Genomic DNA, 21,929 nt, shown 5'->3' on the forward strand with positions numbered 1-21,929 from the left:
TGTCAAATTACCACAACGTGGTAGTTGTGTTGTTGAACATGTCGCAATGATAGGACTAAATGGTAGTTAGAATGAAATTCCTGGAGTATATACTGTACAGATTTATGCCCAGGTCACAAGGTTGCGGAGAGTAACCCATCGGAAACGAGTAGGGTTTTGTATATATATGAAAAACTGTTGCTTATGCAATCAGTAATGTGTAATGAGACAACAAAACTTCCAATCAAAGGCACAGCTGGAAGTGCAACTCCCCTGCATCAGAAAACAGCATCGGGTAACTACTTTTGCAGTCCTATGTATTGTCCTGCAGATAGATTTCATTGGCCATCAATCTAAAGCAATTTTTAATTCCTTAGAGCGGAAAAAAAATTATACGTGCAAAACCGAAGTAAACATGATTTTTTTTCTCTTTTTAATGCAATCATTAATGGCCAGGTGGCGGAGACCATCAACTCCCTGTGCTTAACGAACCCGGTTTTAAACAAAGGTGGCTCTCCAAATTCAAACCGAGGATCTCAACACTGCTGCCTCACTGCTCTGATATGATAGATATTAACCGCCCCCCCCCCCCTCCCTGAGCTACCCAGCCCCCTGTCTGGAGGCTTCTTAGACAATATTCTTAGACATAGTTAAGAAAAAAATTTGTCGGGAACAGTTCAAGCCATGGGGCTGTAACTCACTCACACAGAGAAGCAAATGCGTCTACCCTGCCCCAGCCAGCGGTCAGGCAATATCTATTCCTCAGCTGTATTCGTGGGTCACACAAGCCGTACACTTAATTTCCTCTAACGTGTCGGTTCACGGGGAATCGTGGCTGATGCATGGTGACACAAATGTGACCCCGGCAAGATTGATCAAAGTGGCGACACTAAATCTGCTGGATTGTAGGATGCCTCTCAATAACCTGACAATACTGCGGCATATACAACGGCCTTAAGTGCTTTAGCTTTCATGCAGCACGGTTTAGAGGGGATTTGCTTGCAGAGCTCAGACGTCCCAGGGTAGTTCTGTAGCAATCTGCCACGGACATGAAAGGAAAATGAAATTTAATCTAGCAAATCAGAAAAGTCAATGCAACCATCAGTGAAATGCAAAGCAGGTTAATGTCCAAATCTGTATTACTTGAAAGAACCAAAGAGTATGGATTCCTGCAGTCACGAAAGATTAAAATCAAGATTGCAAAATATAATTTTGCTCGACGTTAGAAAAAATACACGGAGCAGTTACTCCAAATTTTTTTTTTAAACGAACGGCTCTACGTCCCGTTCTCGTAATACTTGTTTTAGAATTGTGCACGGTGCGACATCAAGTAATACATGATGGTGATTATTGTTTTGCTACGCAATCATTTTGTCACTATATAAACTCATGTTTCAGACTGAATTGTGCACAAGCAGCATCGAACGCAATCAAACATCATAAATGATTCATTTGAAGGCAGGAAACCAAACAAACACCAAACAAACCAATCAGGACAGTAAATTAACTCCGAAGGGAACTGCTGCACTGAACACGCAATGCACACGTTTAACAAAACACAAACTCCACACATCGCCAAACGAAAATTTACTTGTGCCGTCAGACTGCAAAAAAAAACATCTCAAGGGGGGAAAAAAAAGCCAAGAGAGATGTGTTCGTCACCAACAAAGGAGAGGGACGCACAAAGGCAAAACACGATCGCGAGTGTGAAAGAATCTGCTTTGCAACAATTAACAAAGGCTAAGAAAATCTATGCGCGCACGTAATGCCGGAGGTGGTATAGTGTCCCTCCAGTGAGCTTCGATGAGCATGATTTAGGCGACGCAGTCGTTCTAATGAACCACACACAGCGAGATTCTCATTGCTTTTGGCAGATGCATTGCAGCGGCGTGAGCAACTCCAGCAGTCATAATCGTACGTACTGTTGTGTTTGTACACGTGCGCAATGAGGTTTATTTTCGTGCAGGAAGAAAGTAAACACGTGCAAACAAGAGTGTTTATACTCGTGTGTGTTTTCCTCCCACTGCATAATGCAATATGCATGTAGGCACAAATATTGTTATTAATATTTTATTTCTGTTGGGCCTGGCAGCGGGAAAGTCGACGCAGATGTTTGTGGTATTGGGGGCACACGGTCGGGTATACACATCTCGCTGTGCATGACGATACAGGACTAAATATATATTTATGTTCATGGACATAGGTGCATATTAACCTACATAATGTTGCCTAGGTTACGATGCTTCGTTATTTTAAACTAACATTTTCTAAGTATTGGGGCGTTCAAGTAATAAAAAAAATTCTGCAAAGTGCTTTGATACACCTTCATTGATGTAAAGAGTGCAATATAAACACCGACCGATTAATTGCACATGCAACAATGAAAAACATACAAGTGGTTTTATTGTGGAAAGATTTACATTTTAAAATTAAGTAAAAAATACGAGCATATGACCGTACAAAATTCCACACAGATGGACTCAATGGACAATCCGCCAAAAATTACTCGGTCCACTGAGTGGACCAATCAAATCTGGTGACCGTACCCATTGGCTGTCATGCCACCTACTGGTACTTAGCAGCAATGAACCTACAACACTTGGTGTGCACCGGTGCCCATCCATCAAGACACGAACCGAGGCCCTCAGCCTCCGAGATCAAACGAGAGCGACTGCATTCGGGGAAGATTTTGTCATACGTGTATTTCTGTTGTTGTTGCTTAAACTCATTCCATATTGTCGCTAAAACACGCTTCTATATAATCGTGCGACTTTGCGCAAGTGGCGACAAAGAGTTTCCCCGGACGCAGAAAACGTGAACGTGAAAGGTTGCCATCAAGCATTGCAAAGCACGTTGAACCAAGGGCAACTCGTACACCGTTACAACAAAAATAGCGACAATTTCAAGCACCAAAATTCTACTGAAACTCAATGTAACACAATATGTATTATTCCTGCTTCTTTCGGTAAAGTCACGTAAAAGGGAAATAATAAATAATAAAAATACAACAATATTCACTATTATAATTATTATTACATTAAGAACAGCAGGAGTTTTGATTTAAAGCTTTCGTGACTGCAGGGATTCATATTCTTGGTTCTTTCGATAAAGTCACGTAGAAGGGAAATAATAAAATAATATAAATATAAAACAATAAAAAATTCTCACGACGTTTCGACTGCAACACAAGCAATCATCATCAGGTGTCAAATCCACAGCAAGAAAATTTGAAAAAATTTGAAACGTCGTGAGAATTTTTGTTTGTTTCATATCTATATTATTTTATTATTTCCCTTCTACGTGACTTTACCGACAGAACCAACAACAGCAGGAGTGTTTACTCCGCGCTGCGGTTCTATTTAATAAGCGAAACGACGCCGATGATTCATTGCGCGGTGCCCTAACGGGCCGCTGAGTGACAGCAGCCATCGTGGTGATTTGTCGTCTTGAGGGATAACACTCGACAAGAACGTGACAATCATACGACTTTGCAGAATGAAGGGCTCAGAGGCGCCCTGAGCGTAGCCGTCAGAACATGTGCGTTTTCCTCTTGCTGCGCATGTGCACCTCGATATGCGCGGCTGCATCACGCGTAATATTTTTACGGTACCGGCGCATCTACACGTGCAATGTCGAGTGCGAAACAGCACGGTGTGTGTGTGTGGTGTGCAGCCTAATAAGCGGTAAGTGCACTTTGCTGCAATCCTGGCAACCTGAGTTCAATTTCTAGCCATGAACAACACCGATGGTAATTGGTGTTCCATGCTCTGTCTGGGCCCCCTATAAGTTGGCTCGGCCTAATGCGAGCACTCGGTTATGGTGTTCGAACAATCGCCACGGGGAAGAGAAAGGTGGTCAGGAGTTGCGTTGGCGACGCCACTCTCATGTCTCATTCCCCCTTTGAAGGGGGCATGAAATATGAAGGGGGCGTCAAATATGAAGGGGGTGTGAAGACAAAAGCCACAAATTCAAGGCGCTAAAACAAGCAGATACTTATGGTGCGCGTCTAGAGCTGTCCAACACAAATTCGAAAGTACGTTTTACAAATAACAAAAAACTACTTTCAAGTCATGGTCAGGTATGTCCGTACGTCGAACTTATTTCGCACCGTACGAAGCCAACCGTGCTAATCGGAGGTGTGGGGGAAGGACAACAAACTCAACACAAAAATCAGGTGTTCTAGTGTGGCACTTAATTTGACATTGCTGCAATAATTTAGTATTACATTATGTAGCTATATCACAGTTACATTAATGGAGCGTCACAAACATTTGTTTTTATAAGGAATCAGGCATGAAAATAAATTTTGGATAGCCCAGTTTTTACCTCGTTAAACAATTTTTTGTTTAACGAGGTAAAACCGGAAATGCATGTACAGTACTGGTAATTTCTTTGAGAAACGCTATTTCTGCTTTCACGTAGCTGAAAATGCCATATTCTATGATGTAATAAACTTACCAAACGGGTATAGGCGACTAAGCATGCCTTGGTTGAGTAAACACAGTTGGTAATCATAAACATTAAACTCCCTTGATTTTTAAAAGCTTTGTAGCAGCCGTAACATTCAGAGGCATTTACAAAATACCCAGTTTTCCCGGAGTAAACGAGCGACTCATATGGTGTGCTAAGCTTGCCTTGTGAAGTCCTGCTACGCCGCATGCACGAATTATATTAAAACTCATCTGCTCGCCCCAAAAATGTTTCCGAGTGCTCAACTTAACCACAAGTCGCAGCAGGCAAACAGGGATAGAGCTGCACAATCCTTTGAAGATGTTACTCTCTGGAGTTCAAAACAGCTTGAAGGAGCTCAGCTGACTCAGTTTTTTAAAAATACCACACGTGAAAATGGGAAATAACCTGCACGCGCATGAGTTCAGATGCACCCATGCACACAAAGACGAACCCATCCCCCATGTTTTCGTACCGGCTGATGGGGCAAAAGCGCTGTCAGCCAGCAGCTATTCTGGCTAGAAGGGCACGTGACAACGGTGTGGCCAGAAGCACGGCCAACTTGCTTCGTCTTCTCAATGTCGATGTTTACACAGTGCACTGCAACAGGGTTCTTGTTTAAGAATGAGTTGACCTGGGGGATGCTCAGGACAAATTACGCTACCACTTGCCAGTGAATATCAGCCGCAGCCAGGAATCAAACTCAGATGGAAGGGATTTTAGTGCACTGACCACTGCGACACTATTTTCACGCGTTCACACACACACACACAAAAGGACAATAACACACAATTGCAAATATACAAGAGTTCTCAAAACAATATTTCAAACTATTACTGCACTTCATGGAGGATGACCTTTATTCATGGCCATGGCGAGAGCCCAAGCTGAAAAGCATACAGGGAATGATGGGCAGATGCAAGCTGGGAAATGCAAACAGAAGTTTGAGACATCAGAACGACTGTTCAAAGAAGTGGGTGAGCTGTGGGCAGGACTCATCACAAGAAGTGATGGTCGAATGGCTAAATGAGAGAACTGCCCTGAGGAGGACGGCCACTCCAGTGATGGAGCAATGACGTCAGCTCGTGGACAAGAGGAAGATGAAGTGTGACATTGCCAAAATACGAGGCATAGCGACGACTTGAGGAGGCCTTCATCCAGCAGTAGATAGATCATGCCTGATGAGGATGATGAGCCAATCGAGACAACACCAAGAGCCTCTTCTTTTACAGTGGTCAGGGTCAGTCCACGGGGAGATCTGGATCAACCAGAACCAAATCAGCAATGGAGCCCATTATTTTTTCTCAATCACAACTCTGCGTTATTAAATGTCACCCATAATCTTGGGAGACCAATAAATGTCTATTTTTTTCTCGAGTACAATTTGACTGGATCTGAAAGGCTTTTTTTTCACAGGTATTTGCTGTTATGGGGGAACACAATGCGTTGTAGTGAACAAAAAGCAGAGCCGGTCAATGTTTCGGTCAATAGGTCTTCATCAGAACTGTCAAGCCAATCGAGTCTGATAAAAGCCAATTGGCGAAAGCATTGATTAACGTGTATATTTTGTCTTCTGCAGTGTTTTAATGCCCTTTTATTTTTAGCTCACCAAACACATGTTTATGTGCGAGTGTGTGTTGGAGCATGTGAAGAGTAATAATGCAGCGGTTCGAGCGCTGCGCTACGAACCCGGCGACCTGAGTTCGATTCCCGCTCAAGACCAACGCCAGTGACAATTATCTAAACCAGTCCTGGGCCTCCCCTAGGTCGACTCAACCTCAAATGAGTACCTGGTGTGGTTTCTAAACATTTTCACTAGGGAGACAAAGGCGGCCGGGCGTGCTGCTGGCCACTCACCACCTCATGTACCATGCCGGCATTCATCGTGTGCGTGCTAAGCAGCACTTGCCCAAAGAGTGTGTGAAGACCTCTATGGGAAATCTTTGTCTTTGTTTTGCTTTGCGTGAAATAAAAACTTTTGTCAAGACATTTCCAGTCAAGTATAAATAAGATGAAAAAATTACATTGGTGGCAGAAGTTTCAGGTTTATTTTGATTAACCTAGGAGGTGATAACTCAAGAGACCAGGCCAAGTCCATTTGCAAGAAAGCCTGGTATTAACCAAAATAGCAAAACCCAAAACCAATCAAATTAAGTACAACAATGCAGCAAGAGCAAAAACTACTCTCAAGTGAGAAATCTAAAAATATTGTGCAAACATCATTGAATGTTAAATAATAAATTCCCTTCAGCATAAATTCCTATGGGCGGATTCTTTTTATGCTGGGCATCGTACAATAAGAAATTACAAATCACTTTAGATTTTTTTTTTTTTTTACAAATATAGAGTGACTAATGTGCTCATATAAGAACAGACCAGGATATATGTAAGTCAAAATGTTGAAAGTTCTTTGCGAGGGAAGGAAGGTGAGGCAAAATATGGGTGACTACGAGAAGATCAGAGACCTTGGCGTCTACTAGAGTAGTCGATGTAGGGATATGTGACGGAGAAAAAAAGGCCACAGCGCTGTCAGAACTGCACTCAGGGAAGTAAAGGAAGAACGTGTCCAAACTCAAAGCCATGATCATGAATTCATTATTCTCACCAACAGCCAAAAGACATGTGAGGCTGTCAGGAAACTCACCACAGAACACCAATCAAGAACAGCAAGAAAAAAAAGTCCCCACGAAGACAGCAACCTATTGAAGGAAGTAAAGCAGGCACCAGCATGTGGGCAGAGTATAGGACTGTAAAGAAGGTGACAATTACAGCATTAACACAAACAAAACAGAAATCGATCGGCCATGGCCAACATCGGTGGCGATTGATACCTGAACCGGTCCTGGTTCCCCCCCCCCCGCCCCTTTACAAACCCGCGTTGACCAGTACGATGAAGTACGGTCAAACAACTCCCATGGCCGACGCAGCATCAGGGAGGCCTTCGTCCAGCAGTGGATTGACAAAAGAGCTGTAATTATCATTATATAGAGTCCTTGCTCCAACAGTGTATCAGGCTGAGAAGTGGCTCTTTTCGATTTAAAGCTTTCGTGACTGCAGGGATTCATTTTCTTGGTTCTTTCGGTAAAGTCACGTTGAAGGGAAATAATAAAATAATAAAAATAAAACATAATAAAATAAAATTCTCACGACGTTTCGGCCACAACGCAAGCAGCCGTCCTCAGGTGAAGACCAGGTCTGTTCAGACTCTGTCTCCCCGACAGACCTGGTCTTCACCTGAGGACGGCTGCTTGCGTTGTGGCCGAAACGTCGTGAGAATGATTTTATTATGTTTTATTTGTATTATTTTATTATTTCCCTTCTACGTGACTTTACCGAAAGAACCAAGAAGATGAAAGTGGCTCTTTTGTTCGTAATTCTACGTGATGCACGCAAGCACCTGCATGTGCGCATGGCACTGCGATTGAAAGCGATAACTTCACCGTGCCAAATATTTGCCATCACTCCGACACACAAGAACATCGCACACTGCACCCCAGCCATCTTAGATCATGCTTCATCTTTTTGAAAGGCATGTGCTTCACTCTGCGTGTATTTCAATTAGCGGGACAATGTCGATAAACCGCGCACGGGGTACACGTTCCAGATGGGTATTGTCTTTAATAAATGCAACAGTGCGGCGGTGTTTTCTACCAGCGTGTTTACTCTGTAATTCATGTTTTTTTCCCCAGCCAATTAAACTGAAAATTTCTGCTCTCATAGGAAAATGTTGACATAATAGGACTTATGGAAATGCTCTCGTTAAAAAAAACACAATAAAATGTATTTATTTCTGAATTCATGGCGAGTGCAGTGCCAGCTAAGCCGCATTAGCCAGTTGCAGGGTAGACGGTGTGTATATTTAATAAGTATATTGGTGATACAATAATGAGCAGAGACCATCACGTAAATAAAGCACAGAGCACTGGCGGAATGGTGGACCACAAGTGTTGCATTGAGAAATTGGCCCAGTATTTTAGGGCATAATGCAGACGTACAGCTGGAACTGGCACAAGCTCTGTGATGATGCCACCACCATTTAGTGGTGAATGGCAGCTGCTGTTATCGTATTTAAAATATTGGTTGCCACATACAGGCAGGAAAAGCAATACATGTCATGTGAACATTTCTCCATACTACCAGGTCCGGATTAATTATCTGGAGTGGGTAGACACGCGGGATTTGTAATTATTGGAGGATCCCTTTAAAATGTAAATGCAAATGGGAATATTATCAGACGTCATGGAAGCTTTGGGAGGCCTTCATCCAGCAGTGGGCTGACCATGGATGAGGATGATGATACTAAAATTGCAAAATCTAAATGAAAGTTTAATGTTGGTGCTGCAATACCATCAAAATGTTGCAAGAAAATGGACACCAAGTCTAAACCACCGTCCCCAATCCCCAGCAGCTCTGGGTCCACCAGCCATAGCATCGGCTGGGTAGGTGACGGTGCAGCGGAGATCGATCTAGACATTTCCCAAGGGGAGTATCGGGGCAGGCCCGCATTTCAAGACTTTTAAGTAGGGCTCTAAATTAACAATGAAAAAAAGACACATTCAATGTATTTTCTCAGATAAATATCAACACAATACAAATTGTTGAGGTCTCGAGGGAAGGGGAGGGGGTGGTGGGAGTCATCTTCACCCACCCCCCTGGATCCACCACTGAGGAATGGGGGAGAATGGGATTTGATCATTGCTACACACGTGAATTCTGTCCTGGTCAATCCAATATTAACAACTGTATAAACATGTTGAAATGTTATACACCCTTTTATTATTAAATAGGAACCAACTGAGCCAGGAATTATCTTCCCCAATGGAGTCCCGGGTTTAAATAAAAAACGGTAAAGCACAACACATAATAGCACGATGAAGAATACAAAAATGATAAAATGTTATTTTAAAATTAATGTTTTTTGTTAATTCACTTCTGGATGAAGGCCTCTTTCATGCCATGTCACAATGCTCATTAGTGCAGGTTAGGGTAGTCAAGAAACTAAGTCAGCTATAACTTGCCACTCATGGTCAATTTCGGCTGGGAATCCAACTTAGGTTGCCATGTCCATATCGCGATACGCCAACTACTGCGACACCACTCCACTGTAATGCATACGATAGAGATATAATGAGAAGGGCTATCATATAGAAATACTAAAATTCAAAAAAAATTGCAGCTGTGGTTGGGTGGCTCAGCAAGTCAGAGCTACTGCTGAGATCCTGGGTTTAAATTGAGGCAAAACCACCAGTCATTATACTGGGTTCTTAAGTGATGCCAGTTGATGGTCTTAGCCCGGTCACCAAAAACGACATGCAAAAAACCCACCACATTTTATTTGGTTGACTTCTTTTGGAAAAATTCCAACCGCTGAAAAATTGTAAATAATATTGGTCTGGTTCCCAAACAAATGAATAGTTTTGCATACCTGGATGTGTACAAAAATGTGCACAAAAATGTGCCCACTTGTTTTTGCACGGCCCATTAAGAGAGAGCTGAACATATACTTTGTCCAGTGGCATGATGCCAAAAGTACAATTTGAATAAAATTTGAAGAATAAAATAATATATAAATAAACTTCACAGTTAACATGATTGAAAGAACAGTCGGTAATCCAACAGTGCATGTTGTTCACAAATGTGATCCTGTACTTGACCAAGTTAAAGTGTAATTCAAAAGATCATTTGCAGAATCATAGTGCAAGCACTGCATTCTGAATATCTACCTACTTAAGACAGATTATTCATTTAGCCACGCCACAACAATACACAATGACCCACTTGTGCAAGGCGTGTCAAAGAGTCATCTTTATGCATGGGTAAGCAGACAGGACGAGAGGCTTAAATATTCCCTCATAAGACCCACATCACGTCTCGAGAACAGCACGAGGCAACAACGCGGGACTTGTGAATGAAAACGCGCACACACACACAACAACTCTGAATGTGAACAAGAAGATGTTACACAGCTCCAAAACAATCTCATAAACCTCAGCATTCTGACCACCAACAATGCAGGACAACCGTGCTTCTGTACCAGAGGTCGCAACCGGGTACCCGATACCCGTACCCTACCCAATACCCGGCTATCCGTACCCGGCCGGGTACGGGTACCAGTTTGCGACCCTGGTGCGGCCGGGTACGGGTACGGGTAGGCCGTGAGTCACTGGTGAGTCACCGTTTGTCACTCATTTCCCAACGTCTTGTCTCTTCTCACAATTCAAGTTCCTAGAATCAACCCACCCGCGCCTGCAACATGGCTTCATCCCAGAGGTCGCAATCAGGTACCCGATACCCGTACCCGGCTGGGTACGGGTACCCGTTTGCGACCCTGGTGCGGCCAGGTACGGGTAAGGAATCAAAACCCGTTTGCGACCTCTGTTCTGTACTAGAAGGGATGTTTCATAGACTACAGCACTCTGGATTCGCCGGGTCAACGTATCAAACCAGGCAGGCTCCCCGAGGCCTGGTCTATGCACACAGTGCGATGACGATGATGTGATGACGACGATGTGTGGTCGTGGGCCACGTGAGAGCTTCTGCTGTCTTCTCCATGCAACCTCAAATCCCCTGTAATCGCTGTGAAGTAATTTTTGTAAAGGGCTGTGTCTAAAAAATGCCATCTCCAGACCAGGATATGTTTTAGATCATGTCAGAGCAATCTAGATTCTTGATAATCAAATTGCTTCCCATTCGAAAATAATTTTCCATGAACGCAAAAAAGATGCCAGTCTAGTATATATTTCCCCCTATATAGCAAAACGGCTATTGTACGGTGCGAAAGACGTTCAAAATACATACATACAAAATGATATGATTTGAAAACGGACTTGAATTGCAAAAAGCAATGTATACTTCACAGAACATTTGACAAGTATGCAATTTATATATTTTCAAAGATTTCCAGTGAAGCAGCGTTACGTGCTCATTGGAGGTTGATATTTTATACACATCTATAATGCGAGGCCATAGAGAGCATTTGGACACTTGTGAGGTGAACAGATGCTTGTGATTAGATCCACACTGAACAGCATATGGTACAGACATCCGATTCATTCATTAACATTCACTTGATATATGGCATTCTTGCAATGAAGTGTGGGGCACTCAGATACAGGGTTTAAATGAGAAACACAATGAAATAATATTTCAAGACATTGTGTATATACTATTATTCATGACCAAGTGAGCGTATACCAAGAATAGCGCAACACAATACAATAACTATTATTGAGATATTGCATTAAGTAATGCTTATCAGCATTTAAAGTACGTAAAACCGCAAAGTTTAAGTGTATCTTGTTTAACAACTCGCGCACATTTCATTCACCTCCAAAGAACAACATCAAAGTAAAGTTATCCCTGTGGCCTCAGCTTATTTTCCAGTCCACCGTTAGGCTGATCATGCAAGTGCTGTTAGCGTGTAATTGCAGACTTGCTCGGGAACTGAACGGGTGGGGCGCTTAGCATCATGCCTGGCCACTTTTGCCGCCCGACACGATGACACAATGACCGGCGAGGAAACGCACGGTATAAACGGAATCAATCCCCGGCGCCGCACAAGCTTGGCGACACTTTCACGCAGGATGTCGCTAATTTCTTCAAGCCGAATTCAGTTCGGGCTCAGGGTGGGGGGCATGCCATTAATGTATTGTGCGGGCAAAATGTGTATTTTTTTAGCGAGTGCGCTGGATGTGCCAACTGCATACCTCTCTGCCTTGCTTCAGGGTCAGGTTGTCAAGCTACATCATTTCGGCTGCCGGCACTCAAGCGAGACCCTATCAGTACGACTTAGTTTTGGTCACGTTGTGCACGGCCAAATAAAAAAAAATGTCTTCATCTTAACCTGCATGTGCCACACCGATGAGAAATATTCTGCATCTCACTTCGCCGCAGATCGCTTGTACTCTATTCATACTCCCCCCCCTCCCCCCCACCGCCTTCATGCAGTGGTGTCACCAATTGTGTTTTAAATCATTGAGCTGGAGAACTGCAATTAAGTAGAACCCATCTTATCCGTGGTGATGTGGAGAACAAACATCCCCAGATCTTATCTGTGGGGTTGTCCCATGAATTGTCTCCATTTATCCACAGAACAATTGCAGATAGGATTAATTTGCCAATGAACTTGATGAATTCGTAACAAAACATGGATAGTAAGGAAGCCGTTCTGCAATGCGGTGCAGAAACAATTGCAGAATGGCTTGTGGGTAGCTAGGAATACAAGGGGGTGCACATAACATGACTATTCCAAGACCATATAGGTCCCAGGGATCATAGGAGCCGAGTGTAATAGGGTTACGGATAAGAGGAGTTACACTGCATTTCAAATCCAGTAAACATAGGTGTTTGCTGTTTGCATGATTGAATGAAGTGGAGGGGGCGTTAGTGTTGCTAACCCATGGGTCATGGACCAGGCGCAACATTCCATCCCCTGTCCCGACTGATGTGTTTCTTGCAAAACATGCCATTTCCTGTCTTTAAAAAATCACTGCACTCTCCACTGAAATAAAGGGCCTGCGAGGGAATACGCTTGGTTGTTTCACATTAGCGCCGTGGCTTTAGTTGATTTAAAAAGCCGTCTGTGGAAACAAATGCACCCACTCCAAATGCATTAAAAGACACACAAGGCAGCTGTGATGACTGCCAACAGTGGCTAACGAAATTCCACTACCATTCAATGTTAGGTTTCGCAACAAAAAACGTTTAATTTTCTGCCACAGTCTAATCAAAATCGCAGGATGAAGATGCAGTCAAAAGCTTAAATTCCTCAAGATTTATATTATTTATTACATTTAATGTGATGGAGAAGCAATCAAAACATCGCCTGCACATTTGATAATAAAGTTATTAACTTGTTCTAAATAGTAGCCCATTCCATTCGTAAACCACTTAAGCACCTATGTGTACGTTTGGCTACGTACGGCGCAAAATAATTTCAACAACATAACCCATAACGGATCACTCAATTCTACATAAACATGAAGCATTCAAAATACCTTTAACACACCGTGGACATGGACGATGAAACTGAAACAAAATTTGCAGAGTGCGCCAAGAATGCTGAAAAAAGCACGCTTGGAATTACACTGACAGAAGGAGAAACAAACACAAATCGGGAGGCACCTTATTGACTTTTGAGGAAAGTAAGTAGGCTGACGACGGCCTATGCAAGAAACCGGTGATGGAATGGCGGTTCAAGAAGAAATCTGCCCAATGCTTACGAACACCACAGCGATGGAGCGACAAGATCAGTTAATGTGCAGGAGCTGGGTGAACTGTTGCAATCACAATACCATGACGGATAGCGATGGTGTGGAGGAGACGTCATTCGGCGGTGGACACACAATGGCTGATGACGATTCAATAAGAACACGCATTGAGCGCACATTACAAGACCAAAACTATTCTCATTGTCCCACACTCTACGCTCCGCCCTGGTACCCGATGCGCAAAACCCAATTCCCCATCATCCGGAACGCCCCCTGCACCACTCGCCCTCCCAACCCACTGTTCTTCTCTACGAGAGAACACCAAATGTTCCTTGTATCTCCCAATGGATACCCCATGAAATTAAGCAATGCCCCTTGTATGACCCTATCTCTCTACACCCTACTCTGTAGTCCCCAGACACCCAACTGATGAGGTACTTAACAGACTTGTACTCCCTTTATGGGGGATAAACCGAGGGCTTTGGCCAGAGCACTCCCCCACCGAGAAACCACATGGCCTTGTAGCTTCCAGCTGTCATCCATTCATCACCTCCCAATCTGCATACTAAACGGATCGCTGACGGTTTTACAGCTACGGTTTAATTGGATGTACGGCACACCGACATCTGTTCTCATTTTATCCACGAAGGAAAGCAATGATCGAGATATACCGGACGTGCTGCTCGTGTCAGACGACCGTTGTTTTGTTGAAGCTGCCAAATTCAATGCCGCTTCATTCAAACTGATCTCTCCTACACTTCTTCATGGTGGCTTTAAACCATGAATCTGCCCCCTGTACACTTGCAAACTTGACTCGAGGATTTCCTGAATCAGCAACAGCCATCAGAAAATGTCCCTGATGAAGCAAAACGGGCCTGAGTCAAGTAAACGGCACTTAAATCTGAATGTCAATCGAGCCCGGCGGAGAGGTGGCTGCGCACACCTGCAATCCAGCGCTGTGGAGGGAGCGAGGGTTGGTGGACCGCACAAATGTTACAAAACTCCCTTCCAGTGGACATCAATGAGGAGCTTAATCCCTGGCTTGCCAGGAGAACAAATCAGGGCAAAAATGTGGTCTCCACGTTCCGTTTGTATGTGACGGAGTGTTTCCCCTTTGCAGGCGCCGGTCTGCTCCGGGCGCTCTGGTTTCCTCCCCAATTGAAGCGCTCATTATTTGGCCGATAACACCTTCACACAGAGAACCCCAGAGCTTGGGCAAATGTTGTCACTTGCTCACTGCATGGCTGCCTTCCGACTTGTCCGTGGTTCCTCATGCCTCTGAGTCATTCTCTCTCTATGACAGCGAGCTAATACTATACGGTGCATTGCAAGGTACAATTATTATAAATCAGTGCGCTGTCTTAAACAGCTGCGGAACATGAACACGGTGGTGGTGCAAGTGTTTATTTTTTTCTGTGCCCATCAGGTAGGTCTCTACATATCTTATGTGTAATACACCTACGGAATTCCTTGTGTGCAAGTGAGCTGCATTAAACGCCCTAAATGCACCATAGAAAAGTTACATGGGAGATGCCACTGCTTATGTATTTCTGGTGGAGGCACGAAGCATCTTATATCCGTCGAGTACCACAACTTTATTGACAGCAATGCTACATTTTAACACCAAATTGTACTGCTCATAAAATCAGGTATCTACTTAAATATATAAAATGAAATTACAGTCTTTACAAAGCCGCTTCTCCCTATATGGAATTGAACGTGAATAACGGCGACCAGTCCTGAAAAAACTGTTCACTGCACCACTTGCCATATTTGCACACCAGCCACATATAGTTGCATTATTTCAATTACGGCCAACGGCTCAAATATAATTCCTTCATTTTTCCCCCCCGTACCATGCTCCAACATTTGTTACATCTGTTGTAGAATTATTATCATCATTGGTTGCATATTATTGCCATAGCCCAAAGCTTGTGTATCTGCTCATAATGCAGCAATTTCACGGTAATAATCTGGATAAGCAATCATAAGCAATGCAACAATGTATTTGTTTAGTAATGGACAACTTAACCATAACCGAGACGTTAAATAGTTTTCCCCGCTGCTGTTTTCGCTACTGATTTGTTTAAAAAAAATAATATGAACCAAAACACTGCACACAACATTACCATTCAATTCTGACTCTAAAAGCCAATCCTTTCAAGGTATAACCCTAACCTAGATCACACCACTGTTGGTTTGTCATAAGTCAAATCCATATTAACATTTTGGCCTTGCCATGATCCCACAGTAAATACAGATCAATCAAATTGCACTTAAAAAGGCATAGAGCTTGGAAAGCAGTGTGGTGGAGTGTCTATGTATGCGTATGTGACTTTGTGGGTGCACATTTCAGATCGCTCCGATTTATTTTACTGGTGAATTGCCAGGTATTTGAATAATACCCCTCAGGGGTTCATCCTTCACTGGATTTATCAACCATTCACATTAAAAAGTATTTTTTTTACAACGTCCCCAACATTACCCAAGTAAACACATTAACACTGTGACGCTAAAAATATGCCGCCGCAGTAACATCTTTGTAATAAAACAAAGTTTTTACGCTTTAAATATTTTGACGCCGCATTCACTTGGTTCCATAATGGCTCGTGACAACTTTGACAAGCCACAACACTCAGTACACTTGAGAAATAACACATTCGTTTGACGGGTTACATTTAAAGTACCACTTTAAAATATCTTGCAACATGTTAGCCGACATCTTCATTCCAATGTGTTACTGGTTATATATTTTAACAGGAAAGATGTCGTTTCAATGAACAATTTCAAGCCCAACACAAGCCACTTGCAGACAAAATATACCCCCGTTATAATCATTCTTAATTTAATTCACAACATTTTCGTCCAACTTCATTCCGCTACTAATTTTTGGTTAATTAGACACTTGAATATATTTATATTCGTTGTGAATAAAGCACCAGTGAGATACACCATCATCCGGGAGTAATGCAAAAAGCAATAAAATAAAAAAATAACGAATTTTTATGTGCATATAAAGCCAAGGTTGTGGCAGCCAAAGTCAAAGTCATAAAGAATCAGCGGTAGGGAGAGCTAAGACAATCTGCTAACCAAGCAAACTCAAATAGCAAGAACAGGGTAACAACACTACCCACATTTCAAATAGGTATGAGTTCAAAACGCTTTTTACCAAGTCATCTTGAAAGAGAACATCTGCCCACTAAGACAACATTTGCCGAAATGTATTTCACACAACAACTGATCAATAATCAATCTTGCTAAGCGGTTAATTATAAATTGGCTAGTGCGCCCGTCACAATTCCGTTCAGGCAAGACCGCTCGCATTCATTGAAATGCTTCATGTAAATCTATTCTCCTTCATTGCAGCTCATGCTGGTCCCCCTCCCAAGGCTGAGGGAATACATACGTGACTCACTGTGTAGAGCAGAATCCAGTCCTTCCTATACAATTAATCAATCACGTAAAGGCAAGAGACAGCCCATTAAAATACAACAGCCCTTTTACATCGGGAGATATGTGAAAAACGATGAGGCGGTGAAAGAAAGAAAAAACACTCGCATGCAAGCGTGCCACAACTGAGGCATGTAAAACACGACGCAGGTTACCGAGACAGTAAGGACAATGTGGACGTGATTATTGTAGAATATTTATAATTGACGGCTTTAATCAACAGAACTGAAGGTTTTGTAGGCCGGTGTGGACCACCTTTCTTCTCACAGAACCATTTCCCAAAACAGCCCAGTCCACCTCCATGACTGGAGCCCACATATGAGAGGTGTAAAGTGAAATCAATTACAGTCAAATACTGCTTTTGACCACACATCATTGATTCTTTAATTTCCAGTCGGATATCCTAAATCTGTTCAATACGTGAAAAGAATGCCAAACACCAGACCTAAAATATGTGAAAAGAATTCCGAACACCAGACCTAACGATATCCTCATCTGTGGTGACCTGACCTCTTCTGAACTTCAAGGTCAGCCCACGTGTGTGAATATTCCAAGCTAGCTGGGATCTTGCCTGCTCTATAATTATAGCCTGGCACTAAAGGGGCCGCCATTCACCAAACTCCAGTGATGGCAAGCTCTGCAGGTTGTACCTTCTTGCCGAACTAAAACTGAAGAGGTTCCCGGCATGTGCAGTGAAACGTCGGACATCAGGCCGAACGGCAAGTGGTAACAGCCCGACAACACGTCGGAGAGTGACCTGGTACGATCGCAAAAACCCAAGCGGCGGGGGACCTGAGTGCTCTTTGATATCTGTGGAAAGACCGTGGCCCACTTAAATAGCTGGCTGAGAATCACGTTTGTGCCGATTTGCGGAGTCAAGGCGGCGCGAGTGGCAGGGCTAAGTGTAAGTGAAGCTCCGGTGATGCCCTGCTGCTGGAAGTAGAGTGGGGGGGTAGGAACCTCACCTCCTGATTGGTGGCCTGCAGCTCCTCCTCCAGGACTGCCACTCTCTCCAGAGCCACCCGCAGCCTTTCCCGCACCTGCCCACGCGCACACCAAGACACCGATGATCCCCATTAATCCTGATACACACTGGGGCCAGCTGCTGTTAGTGAGCATCTATCAAAGGCTGGCGCACGTCGGCGTGATTGGGCCTTTAACAATTCATTATTATTTTGTATCTCCGACACAGATGTTCGCAAACTGCACAAGGTACTCATTTTAGGCCGAGTTAACCTATGGGAGGCTCAGGCCAGATTCAGATTCAGTTGTTGTATCAGGTGTTAACATCAAGGCCACAACTCATACCAAGGCGGCCAATGTCAAAGTCCACATGGTGCGGGGAATTAATATACAAACACGTATATGCTAAAAACATGTCATTTCTAAATACAAACAACACACACAAAGAAGCATACACATATACATGCACATATAGATGGATGGACACTCAAAGACAAAGATCACCCGGACGGCCTACATAGAGTGCTGGTGCGAGTGGTGTCAGCAATAACCTATTAAGACTGGCATGGTCCACGAGGGGGTGGTGTGTGTCTAGTACTACGCCTGGACATATTTGTCTCCCCATTAATGATGTTATTGTGATGGCCAAGTCAACCAATGTGAGGGCCCTGGGTTGATGATGGGTGTGGCTGGGATCAAACTGAGGTCGCTGGGTTTGTAGCGGAGGGTGCCAACTGCTGCATCATCGCTCGCCACACACACACATATATATATAAAACCGTCAGAGGATGCACGTTCATCTCAATTGCAAAGCCAAGTAAGTTGTCCAAAGTCAAAACATAGCCATGTCACGATTGAGGGGCAAGGCATAACACGTCAAATGTAGCAAAGAAAAAAAGGCAAAATATTGTGGAAATATGTCACAGGCAACAATATGAGGTTGCATGCTGGGCACAATTCCACACACCAACTATTCTTATATTCATGACACATGGAGGTATAGTTTGACGTGAGTCCCAATGCTCTGTATCATCATTAGTCCTGGTCCACGGACAGCTGGATGAGAACATCCCCTTGCCAATGCCATCTCTCGTGTTCTTCAATGTGCCAAATAATATTATGGCTTGCAAAGGGTGGAAAGCAAGGATTACAAAAAATAAAAATTCTACAAACAAGTATGAGCACAGGCGTAGCAATCACTCATTAGCCAGCTATGAATGAGTTGTGGCAGCTTATACTGTTCGAGACTTTGATGCAGGTGTGTCACAATAAGTCCAGCCGAATGGTCACATTGGGGCAGCCTACACGGGACAGAATCATGATGTTTTGTTTTCTGGAAAATAATAATGTCGCAAACAATGGAAGATGTGACAGAGAAATAAAAACGAGGGTTTGGAAAAGGAAAAGCAAATTACGCGTTTGGGAACACCCCGCCCTCACCCCAACATAGGAAACAAACAATTGGTCCAATCTACAGACAAAAGTCAGCTTATACTGGGAAATCAAGCAATCCAGATTACTTTAAAGAGCTCAGACCTGGGCATTAGCTGTGGTAAATGCCACGAGAGAAGGGGGCAGCAGGTCATTGTCCCAGAAAATGGCAAATAAAGAAAAAAAATTACTGATGATGAGCTAAAGTGCAGACGATTGCAGCATCTGCAAGTGCTGCAAGTGTGTCACCTGGGAAGAGCTCCAGGTGATAAGACAGAGACCTCCACAGGCGTGAGGCACTGGGTTGCCTGATGGAGTGAGTGATGCGGCGCGGACTACGTGGCTAAGAGAGCAATCTCTGTCACCGTTTTGTCCAGGAAAATGTTTCTGCATTTAGGAAAACAATTTCGGTCAGTAATACATTCTGAAGTTCACAAACTTCACCTCACTCTGCTCTTCATTGTTGCCTTTCATTTATAATGAATGTATAATTAATCACGTAAAAAATGAAAAATAATCACCTGCCAAACACTTAATTTCCCCCCAGGCAATATTTTAAGTAAAATTAATTACAATCCGCTGAAGTTTGTTCAATTGAAAAGCCACGATTCAGATGATAATTACACTGCATAGAATAACAAGGCAAGATGATGTTATCTGCACTGTGGGACCACATTTCTTGCTTGTTGCATGTTTTACACTCACAGCGGCCCCCAGCCACTGCTCACATTGTGAGCGATAATGCAAGCCTCAAAATAATGTATGCAACACATTGATTCATTGCATTGCTTGAACAATGTCTAGCAATCCTTTCTGCGGTGCCTTTTAAAAAGACGACCGTAATATATACGTAGAACTTCTTCTGCACCGTATCTAGCCAAAAGTGCGGGGGAAAGACAACAAACTAAACACAAAAAGCAGTCTAATGAATATGTATGCAAGTTGTATGCATGTGTATTTTAAAAATAATGGCTTTAGGAGATTGATTTTTCTAAGAGGCACAATGAAAAGCAATTTACTATCACCGTCAAACAAATTGTCTCGGTTGCCTGTTCGGCTTCTGGTGAAATAATCACACACATGCATGCACTTAAGCACGCCCACACACACACGTACACATGTGCGGACAGACAAACCTCGCATGCATTTCCTTACCAGCTTCAACCACAGATGGTTATCCATCTGTGTGACACTGGCAGAGCGCCAACGTCATATTCGGAGGGTTGCGAGTTAAAAATTCAGGCCCAATGTTAACTCAGCACATCGATTATCTGGGGTCGATAAAATAGGTACTACTCTGTGGGAAGTCACCAGCCCTTGTCGTACGGTGAGAGTGATCCCTGTCATACGAATATGGAATTTCCAACATTGGCTTCGGACTGCCAATTGAGATGAGCGTCGCCTGCTTTCGTTTGAGTTTGCAGATGCACTTTGAATGTTTCACTGTCAAGGCGATGTGTGTTGTATGCACATCGGATTAGTTCACCATGATTTGGACAAGAAAAGGGGGGGGGGTGTACAGGTCAATTTACACTGGGGTTGCCGCAATTTGGTGAAACTACGCGATATCACAAGATGCAATATCCACAATAATGCAATAATAGTATTGTCAATCTCACAAATGATTGTTGCGTTGTGATTGTTATTGCTCATATAATCTCTCAGAAATATTTTCTATGCTGACAAATGTTTTATGAAATAACAAACTCGATGAACGTTTAAATAAATATCGGTTACCCAGCAAATAATGCTTTCTGAAATGTTTTTCAGAGTAACTGACTGCATGGCGGTAATATAGCATCACCATTTCTGGAGTAAATGTAACCGTTTTTTTCTAGATTAGAAGTCTTATGCTGAATTAACAGGAGCTGAAGAACTTAAGTAAAATCATCGTTATTCATGCTGGAAAGTACAGCACCTCCGAAGAACACGGTCGGCTACGTACGGTGCGAAATAAGTGCAACATACACACAGCAAAGCAAGACAAAAACACTATGAAACTTGCAAACAATGTTATGGTCAACTGATGCCGCGATAATCCTCATCGTAAACCTAATATCGCATCATCGTGAGCGACGGCATCGCGGCAATCCCACGTCACACACACACACAGGAGGGGGAATCGAGGAGACGTGTCGTGAGAGGGCACCTTCTCATCGAGAGCCTTGTGGTGCTCAAAGAGTGACTTGAGGGCCTTGAGCACCTCCACCTCGCTGGAGACGCCCGCCGGAGATTGCGCCTGCCGCTTCACCACCGTCATGCGGAGCGAGCGCTCGTGGCGAGACACCAGGCACTCCAGGTGCTCCAGCAGGAGCTGCGTGTGGGATACAGCCGGCGAGGGGAGGGCACAGGGGTAAGAGGAGACCATGTAACAGGCTGCCAATCATGATAGGTCTTGCTGCTCCGGTGTGCGTCCGGGTCGTTCTGTTTGTTGCTGCGCACGGGGGC

At 43.5% G+C, this 21,929-nt stretch overlaps 1 protein-coding gene across 2 annotated transcripts in view; it reads right to left on the reverse strand.

Annotated features, from left to right (window-relative positions):
- The window catches only part of PPFIA2 (PPFI scaffold protein A2), a 352,145-nt gene that overhangs the window by 124,893 nt on the left and 205,323 nt on the right, over nt 1-21,929 (reverse strand). For both annotated transcript variants that reach the window (XM_078596795.1, XM_078596794.1), the window contains exons 3-4: nt 21,631-21,795; nt 18,053-18,127 (exon numbers count right to left, since the gene is read on the reverse strand). In XM_078596795.1, coding sequence (XP_078452921.1) covers nt 18,053-18,127; nt 21,631-21,795 — 240 coding nt within the window. The remainder of the gene's footprint in view (nt 1-18,052; nt 18,128-21,630; nt 21,796-21,929) is intronic.

This window comes from Lampetra planeri, chromosome 8 (genome assembly GCF_965212315.1).
Source record: "Lampetra planeri chromosome 8, kcLamPlan1.2.h2, whole genome shotgun sequence".
NCBI classification, from domain to species: domain Eukaryota; kingdom Metazoa; phylum Chordata; class Hyperoartia; order Petromyzontiformes; family Petromyzontidae; genus Lampetra; species Lampetra planeri.